Raw genomic sequence first — 9,579 nt, 5'->3', positions numbered from 1 at the left:
CATCACCATAAAACCCGAGACTGCGAGGCACGTGGTGGAGCAGTTCTCCTGGGTTCCCTTATCCTGCTGCTCTCTGCCCGGGCGCTCTTTCCCAAGAAAATCTCCTGCCTTGTCAGCACATGCGTCTCCTCGGACAATTCATTTCTGAATGTTAGACAAGAGCCCAGCTTCGGGCCCTGAAAGTGGTTCCCCTTCCTGCAACAGATTCTTTACTGCTGATCCACCAGGGAAGCCCCCTCAGAGGTATAACAGATGCTAATAAAAACATTCAATTAAGGAACAAGAGAATGGGGAGAGGCTGAGGAGAAGTTCCAGGGACGCTTCCCAACAAGATTGAAAATTTTCAAGAGTTATTTAAAAATAAGGTGAGCAAAGCAAATATTGATAGCAATGAAACAAACAGGAAACAGAAAGAGGAGAGTCTTGGGATTCATCCCAGCAGGTGGAAGTCTTTAGACTGTTATTAGGAAATAGAATTGTTGCAGTAAAAAGGAAAAAAGAGGAATGAGTTTTTCTCTCCCTTTCCCAAGAACAAAGATAAAGAAAACAGTGAGCCGGTTCTGATTTCTTTTTTTTTTTTTACTTTAACTGCTCCTAACTCTCAATATCTGTAACTAAGTTTCCTTTTCTGCCCCCTAACTCTGCAGGAGCTATAATTCACATTTTTCCCTTGGACTCTATGCTAAACACATCCTGTATCTGGGGTTTACCCTTACAAACACCCTTCCCCTTGTAGTTACATATGAAAAAGAAGGCTGCAGAGCCACCAAACTGCCAGACTCCATTACTGGGTTACTGACACCAGTCTAGGACTGTCTTTGAAACAATGCAAGAGAAAGAAATCAAGATCCTATCACATTTGTTCCTCATCACAACTTCCAGCTGATTCCTGACTGCCAAGCCCTTGCCTAGTATAAGCCTCTAGACTCCTCACGGAGCAAGGGGACAGTTCTTGAGACACGAGCCGACCACGTTCCCCTCTCCGTCGGCTGAGAATTAAAGTCCCCTTTCTATTTTTTGTAAACTCTGTCTCTGTCGTTTTTATTCAGCTTCGGTTTCCAGAGAAAACCAAGATTTTGGCCAACATCAGAATGACTAAAATGGACATGGATGAGTTAAAACAAAGGTTTAATGCAGCACTACCAAAGGTTGGGTGAGACAAAGGGACCCCTGGCTGGTCACCCAACATTAAGGACCCCATACAAGTCTTCTCTGTTTATCCCAGTATGGTATAATTTTAAAAGCTGGAAGGCAGATATTACAATGGGAAACCTGACCCACAATCCCTTGGGAAAAGGTTAGGCAGATTAATCAAAATAAAGATCAACAAAAGAGTCCAGGATAGGGGGCCTGGGGGATGTTGTGTGGTCTATCTTAGTTCTCAAAGAACTTCTCAAAGATATGTATCAGATTATTATGTATATCCCTTGAGGAGGAACTAGGACTCTTTTATTGCTAAACTATTGTCATTACATTTCTTGTTTTCTTGCTTTTCCTGTGTTTTCTGCATTCCCTCCTTTCCCTAAATAGTAGCTGCCTCTGCCTGCTCTTTGGAATTCAGGAAAGGCCCAGGACACTAAAACTATTTTTTCTACAAGAAGCAGGGAATAGAGGGGCTTTGTATCTGAGAGGGCCCCTGAGGGTCCTTTCAATACTTTCAATGAGAGTATTCATATTGAAGGGGTTTCCCAGGTGACTCAGTGGTAAAGAATTTGCCTGCCAAAACATGGGATGCAAGAGAGGCCAGTTCTATCCCCAGGTCGGGAATATCCCCTGGTGTAGGAAATGGCAACCCACTCCAATATTCCTGCCTGGAAAACTTACATGGACAGAGGAGCCTGGCAGGCTACCATCCACGGGTTCACAAAGAATCAGACATGACTGAGCACACATGTATTCATTTTGAAACAGGCAAAAAGTAATATTCCCTAGATAAATCATACTAGGTATGTATCGTGTTTCCATCATTTGTTTTTACCATCACTTAGGTTGCTTTTAGTTTTCTGCTACTCTGAACAACGTTGAGATAAACCTCTATGTGTACTTGTTTATTTCATCAGACAGAAGTCCCAGGAACAGAGTCTCTGAGTCAAAAGGTATGCATTATTTTTAAGACTTCTGATGTCAAATTGCTCTACAAAAGCAAAACTCCCAGCAACATTTCAAGATTACACAAGTTTCCCCATAGCCTCACCAACAGTGGCTAGAAGACAGTTTCAAAGATGGGTGCTCTTTGTTCTGTTTCTCTCTCCCTGCTAATAGCCTAGAATACAGGTCCTCAATAAATCAATCCAGGCTACAGTCTATTAGACACTCTGATCTAACCTGTCTGTTCTGGGTTTCAGAGACTTCTTCTGGTTCACTGCCCAGGAGCCTGGCATTGTGTAGACCCTATAAAGGCAGTAGCTTCCAAGCAGATGACAGTTGAGGGCCCTGACTCCATTAAACCACCACCTACTCCCCAGGCCAGCCCTTCAGCCATGAAGCTCCTGCTCCTGGTCTTTACAGCCCTGGGATTCCTGGTGACCCCAGGTAAACTGGATGGAAAAGAGTGAAGGGACTGGGGGCCAGGAACACCAGCAGATCTGGTTGCTCTGGTGACAGACAAGCCAGGTTGGAAGTAGGCAGGGCCCAGCCCACTGAGCTCTGACCTAAAGTGGGGATCTCCCAGCATCCACCACTGTCCCCAGTACACCTTATCCGTCCATCACTTTCTATAACCCTATACCAAAACCAACCCGCCCCAATTTTTTCCCATTCTAAAACAAGAGTCAGCCCTGACCTGGTTCAAAATATCTCCCTTTCCCTTTACATGAGCTCTCGACATCTAAGCTCCTAAAACGCTGAAAAGGCGTCTCTCTTCCACGTTTGTGTCCTCTGAGATCAGACCCAGGTTTGTGCTCAGTGGAGAGACCAAGCCCTGGGGTAAGAAATTCAGGAGCACCTGCCTACGCCCAAGAGGGCTGGCAGGGAGAACAGGAGACCTCTTAAGAAGGTAAGTTTACATAAAATGTCAAACAAGGTGCTCAGCTCAAACCCTGGGGGAAGAGAATGAAGAGCCAGAGAGAAAATTCAGAGAGCCAGGCAATGGGTGTGAAGAACCAGAGGAGAAGCCTCTCAAAAGATTCCTGGGCTGTGGGCCCATGGTGGACACAGAGCACAGAGACAAAGCCCTCAGGTTTGATGAGAAATTTGTACTTGGTAACAGTGTATGAATGCAAAATTGCCTGTCATAGCAACCATTATTTTCTCTTTAATGCTTCTGGAGAATGAGTCAACCTTTGATATTGACAAGTTCATATTCCCTAAGAACAAGTGAGGCAGGAAAACCTTTAAAAGGAGATGTGGGGTCCATTGGGACAACCCTGAGGGATGGGATGGGGAGGGAGTTGGGAGGGGGTGCAGGATGGGGGACACATGTACACCCATGGCTGATTCATGTCAATGTATGGCAAAAACCACTACAATATTGTAAAGTAATTAACCTCCAATTAAATAAATTAATTTTTTTTTAAAAAGGAGCTGTGGGATGAGTAAGAACAGCCACAAGTCCCCCTCAGAGTGTTCAAATGCCTCCCCGACAATGAAGACCTGGCTCCCCACTCCCCTTTTTACTCAGACATTCTGTGATACCAACTACAGCAAAAATGAGAGACTTTAGCTGTTGCAAAGATGTAGAAGCTGGCAAAGACAAAGAGCTCTTCTGCACTCCCAGAGGCCATCCATCAGGGGAAATTCTGTCTCCTCCTGAGTCCTTCTCAAGACACATATCTTGAGTATACATTTGAGGATAAAAAGTCCCCTTTAGGGACTTCCCTGGCAGTCTAGTGGGGTGAGGGTTCTATTCCTGGTCAGAGTTCAAGATCCCACATGCCCATAGTGGGACCAAAAAAAAAAAAAGAAAAGCCCCACCCCCTTGGCAGTGCCTCAATTGTTTCTAACCTTGGATTCTCCATCTTTTCTTCTCCCTTGCAGCCAGAGGGGGCGGGACAATTTGTGGACGTAAGATCGCAGGACACTGCAAGCTGAAATGCGGCTCCCTGGAGAAAACGATGTTCATGTGTGACAGGTACAAGCAGTGTTGTGTCAAAGGCCTCTTCATAGCAAAGTCCGTGATGCAACCACCCATCCAGAACCCTAACAAACCACACAGAAAATACACAGTTGGCTAAACCAAGGACCAATGGGTAAAACAATAGAATCTTCAAGGAGCCGAAGGACTATCATGACTTAAAGCTCCTGTTTTCTCTATCTCTCCGTCTTTCACTCAATAAACAGTTTGGAGTTTGTATCTATCCTACAGGAATGGCTGCTCTGTGGACTCATCCGTGGGGTGTGCGTCAGCTTGGGTCTTCCAAGAGCCAACGCCAAGACAGAATTAGACACGAAACCATGTATTAAGGGGGAACACCTGTGATGGAAGGAGGTGAGAAGGAGTAGACAGGGAGAGTCCTCATACCACATTACTGGTCTGACACCTGTAAAAGGAAAGATGGGCAGACAGAGGACTGGATAGGAGGAGGCTGAGGCTGAAGATTGAAGAAAAGTCTCAGCCAAGCCCATCAAGGCCCCAAAACAGGAACTGCTCCTCCGAGGAGCCCCACCCAGGGCAGGGATGGCTAGGCACTGGGTTCAGTCACTGGCTGGGAGCAGTCCCTGGAGAACACGACCTTGGGGAGAATGCTACCATACATCTGGAAATATGGCAGCTGAAGGCTCTCCACCAACTACATCCTCAAGGCAGTTCTACCGACGGGAGATCTGAGTGGGGCATCCCATGACTGCCACAAAGCATGGGAGAGAAAGGGGCTGAATGCATATATTTGGCCTCCATGTGGATCGACAGATAAGGTACTCATTTGCCTAGTGAAATGGACAAAATACATAGATCTGACATTCGTAGCACTATCTGAAAGCAAGGCAATGATGCTGGTTCCTTGAATGTGCCCAGCCATATCATATATACATTATATCAGTTCAGTTCAGTCACTCAGTCGTATCCAACTCTGCAACCCCATGGACTGCAGCACGCCAGGCTTCCCTGTCCATCACCAACTCCCAGAGCTTACTCAAACTCATGTCCATCAAGTCAGTGATAGCCATATCATGTAAAGTTGGCATAATCCTACCAAAAGGCTGAGTGAAAACAAGTACAAAGAAACAGGTCTTTTATTCATTTAAGCCAGTTAATGCTACTTCTGGAAATCTATATCCTTTCTAAAAAATATTTTAAAAGTTAAAAACCTTAAACCTTGTTCATGTTCTTTGGCTGAGAGACTCTAATTTTAGGAATGACTGTATTTTGAGGAAATAACCAAAATCCTTAGTTTAAAAATGATGGATGGTGACTTCCCTGGTGGTCCAGTGGTTAAGACTTCACGCTCCCAATGCAGAACTAGATCCCACTTGCCACATCTAAGATCCGGTGCAACCAAATAAATTTAAAATAAAAATGTGTAAACAGACATAATCTTAACAGCATAGTTTAAAATAATGAAAAACCGGAAGCTGCCTAAATGTCCAGGGATGAGGGAAATGTGAAGTAAAGTAGCTATAGATTCATAACGTGGATAGTATGCACCTCTTAAAAAGGATAAGTTTAGGGACTTACCTGGTGGTCCAGTGGTTAAGAATCCACTTTGCAATGCAGGGAATGCAGGTTTGATCCCTGGTCAGGGAACGAAGATCCCACACACTGTGGGGCAACTACTGAGCCTTCATGAAGCAACTAAGACTTGATGCAGCCAAATAAATAATAAACAATTTTTTTCTTAAAGGATAAGTTTAGAGTTCTTTCAGTCATAGAGAATAACTTCGATGTGCTATTAATTAAAGAACAATTTTAAAAGTCATATGTATAAGTTGATCCCATTTTACAACAAAAATACAAGCACACACGCAAACCGGTACTCAAAACATTGGGATGCTCTCAACAGCTAGTTTTTGCTTCACAGCCTCCTCAAAGATGAAATACGGGGCATCCCAAAATAGATTCAACTCCACAATAGAGTCATGAGAAATACAAACTATACTGAAGATGGCCTGGGGAGATGTGGGAGAAATTTTGCATCACCCCTATCCAACAAAATTTCATAACAATTCCCTTTAAAGTTTCTTGGGTTTTTTTTTTTTCAAGTTCTTTTTAGCCACTGACATCTCAGCACACGGATCTTGGGTCTTGAAGTCACTCTACTTCTCCACTCAGTACCCCCACCCCATCTGATTCTCCCCTTCTTTTTCCATTTTACGCTCCCTCTGTTTCTCCTAGTCACATCCTTATATTTATAACTAGATCAGCGAACAATAACCTTTCATAGCATTTCATCTTTTTAGAAAATAGCATGGATTATAAATATATTTTTATCCTATAAATGCATTTCTGATAGCAAGAGGCCCTAAAGTGATACAAAGATATGGAATTATGAATAGTGTTTTTTATTGATTACTTATATGTATAATTTTTCTACAGTAAACACATTAACAGGAAAAAGTAATATTCTAACAGAGGCACAATAATTATAAAGCATACCACAACTCGAATTGGCCACATGTCTTCCAGTTTTCTACCCATTCCCCTACTCTCTGTTTAGGATTTCTGAGGATGATGAAACGGAGTGTGTGTGCATGCTAAGTAGCCAGGCTCCTCTGCCAAGGGGATTCTCCAGGCAAGAATCCTGCAATGGGCTGCCATAGCCTCCTCCAGGGTATCCTCCCGACCCAGGAATTGAACCCATATCTCCTGTAGCTCCTCCATTGCAGGCGGATTCTTTACCACTGAGTCACCAGGGAAGCCCCCATGAAATGGAGCTATTTACTGCCATGTCAATAAACAAGGAGGATGTCATAGCCATCTTTGATTCAGGCTCTCCAAATGTGAATTTCTGAGCCCAGAGGGCACCCAGGGAGAACAATGCCATCTATCTGGCAGCCATTAGCCACTCCCCATGGTGACTGTAAGCACTGGCCCTAGATTGCTGAGATGCATATGAAAAGAATGATTTCAGCAAGCCTAGACTATTGCATCTTCCCATATGTAGGAAAACATTAAATTCTTTAACTTGTTCACTCACTCAGTCATGTCTGACTCTGCAATCCCATGGACTGCAGCACAACAGGCTTCCCTGACCTTCACTGTTTCCTGGACTTTGCTCAAATTCATGTCCACTGAGTTGGTAATGCCATCCAACCATCCCATCTTCTGTCGTCCCCTTCTCCTGCCTTCAATCTTTCCCAGCATCAGAATCACTGATGGTGATTCTGTAATGAATGATGGTGAAAAGTGATGGAAATCACTTTTCCAGTGAGTCAGTTCTTTGCATCAGGTGGCCAAAGTATTGGAACTTCAGCATCAGTCCTTCCAATGAATATTCAGGGTTGATTTTCTTTAGGATTAACTGGTTTGATCTCCTTGCTATCTGAGGGACTCTCAAGAGTCTTATCCAGCACAGTTCGAAAACAATTCTTCAGCACTCAGCCTCTTTTATTGCCCAGCTCTCACATCCATATATGGCAACTGGAAAATCCATAGCTTTGACTATGCGGACCTTTGTAAGCAAAGTGAAGTCTCTGCTTTTGAATACACTGTCTAGGTTTGTCCCAAAGGGCCAGCGTGTTTTAATTTCATGGCTGCAGTCACCATCCGCAGTAATTTTAGAGCCCAAGAAAATAAAATCTGCCACTGTTTCCATTTTTTCCCCATCTATTTGCCATGAAGTGATGGGACTGGATGCCATGATCTTAGTTTTATTAATGTTGAGTTTTAAGTCATCTTTTCCACTCTCCTCTTTCACCTTTATCAAGAGGCTCTTCGGTTCCTCTTCACTTTCTGCCATTAAAGGGGTATCATCTGCATATCTGAGATTGCATATCAACAATATTGTTGATATTTCTTCTGGCAATCTTGATTCCAGCTTGTGAGTTATTCAGTCCAGCATTTCCAGTGATATACTCTGCCATTCCCTCCTATCACGCCCTTGTAGTTGGCGACAGGTTCATTTTATTGGGCCTGTACCGCCATCTGCTGGCGATAGTCAGTATATACAAGCCATGGTCAACACATGGGCTCATTGTGGGGATACATCTGACATTCAGCGTGAGATGCCACTGCTCTGGGGCCCTCTAATTCCCACATGTGCCTTAAACTAGATTCAGATCAAAGCTCACAATGCACTTTAAAAGATACACAGAGATGGGCCTTTAAACAGGAAACTTTCGGAACTTTGCTGGTGGTCCTGTGGTCAAAACTGTGTTCCCAACTCAGGGTGCCTGAGTTTGATCCCTGGTCAGGGAATTAGGTCTCACACGCCGCAACTAAGACCCGATGCAGCCAAATAAATAAATAATTTAAAAAAGAAAAAAAAACAGGAAGCTTCCTTTTGTCCGATTAGCTGGCCTCACTGAGTACCAGAATAAGCTTTTCAAACAACTCCTACTAAAACTTAAAAACAGTGCTGGTCACCTAATATTTTAGCATCTGGTTCATGCCTGCCCACAATTCTCACCGTGTTAAATTCTCCCTCTTCGGAGATACCCAGCAAAACGCTCAGAAGACACCCCCAATGGTCTGTTCTTGTCATCAAAGGTGATACCTAGTCATTTTCCCCTCCTCTGGTTCCCCATACACATCCTCTCTAGATCCTGTTGCCTTCCAATACTCCAGGAAAGGGTGATGGACAGACAATAGGGTGGGATTTTTTCATTATGGAGTGCTCCCACCTCCCCCCACCCACGGCCCCAAGTATGCTGATTTGGAATCCTAATCTGCTTAAGGCAGAAGCTTTGCCTAAATTCCAGAATACAAGGGCCTACTCAAGCCAGTAATAACTATGAACTTTCACAGGAAGAGAAGGTAACTGTACCCAGCCCTGCAGACAGTATGGTATGGCTAGTGATTAGGGGGCAGAATAACTTAAAACTGACACATGTGAAAAATACCCTCAAATAATATGGCCTGGAAACTCCCAAGTGGTGTCACTCAGGATGTACTCCTGCTGAGCCCGGGGTGACTGCCCTGGCCCCTGTCTCCTTCCCATGCACCTGACCACAGTAAAGATCTCCAGGGGATCTTCTCAATCCAGGGATCGAACCCAGGTCTCCTACATTGCAGGTGGATTCTTTACCAGCTGAGACACAAGGGAAGCCCAAGAACACTGGAGTGGGTAGCCTATCCGTTCTCCAGCAGATCTTCCCAACCCAGGAATCGAACCGGAGCCTCTTGCATTGCAGGTGGATTCTTTACCAACTGAGCTATCAGAGAAGCCTCCCCGCAGACAAATGGGGACACTAACCTATGGAGTAAATGATAGTGGATCTGCGACCCCTCCCCAACAAGGCTCTATGTCTCAAGGTCGTTCAGAGGCCAATTCCCCATTATAACAACACTCTAGACTCAACCAGGCCCTAACGGCCTCAATTCAGGGCGTCTCCCCTCTTGCACCTGAGCGTATGAGAGAACATCACCTCTCCACAGGATTTCACCTAAGGTGACATCACCCCTTCAGAAGATTCCACAGGAGACGGCATTGCCTAGGACACCACCATGAGCTTGGACCCTAATTTCAACCTTGGCACAGAACAGAC

General features: G+C 44.5%; 1 protein-coding gene across 1 annotated transcript; it reads left to right on the top strand.

Moving 5' to 3' along the window:
- Nucleotides 1-2,480: 2,480 nt before the first annotated feature.
- On the top strand, nt 2,481-4,172 carry DEFB132 (defensin beta 132). The gene is made up of 2 exons (XM_061125821.1): nt 2,481-2,532; nt 3,976-4,172. The coding sequence occupies exons 1-2, from the start codon at nt 2,481-2,483 to the stop codon at nt 4,170-4,172; spliced, it is 249 nt and encodes an 82-aa protein (XP_060981804.1).
- Nucleotides 4,173-9,579: the final 5,407 nt, after the last annotated feature.

This window comes from Dama dama, chromosome 23 (genome assembly GCF_033118175.1).
Source record: "Dama dama isolate Ldn47 chromosome 23, ASM3311817v1, whole genome shotgun sequence".
NCBI lineage: Eukaryota > Metazoa > Chordata > Mammalia > Artiodactyla > Cervidae > Dama > Dama dama.
This window is presented reverse-complemented; position numbering and strand designations above follow the sequence as displayed.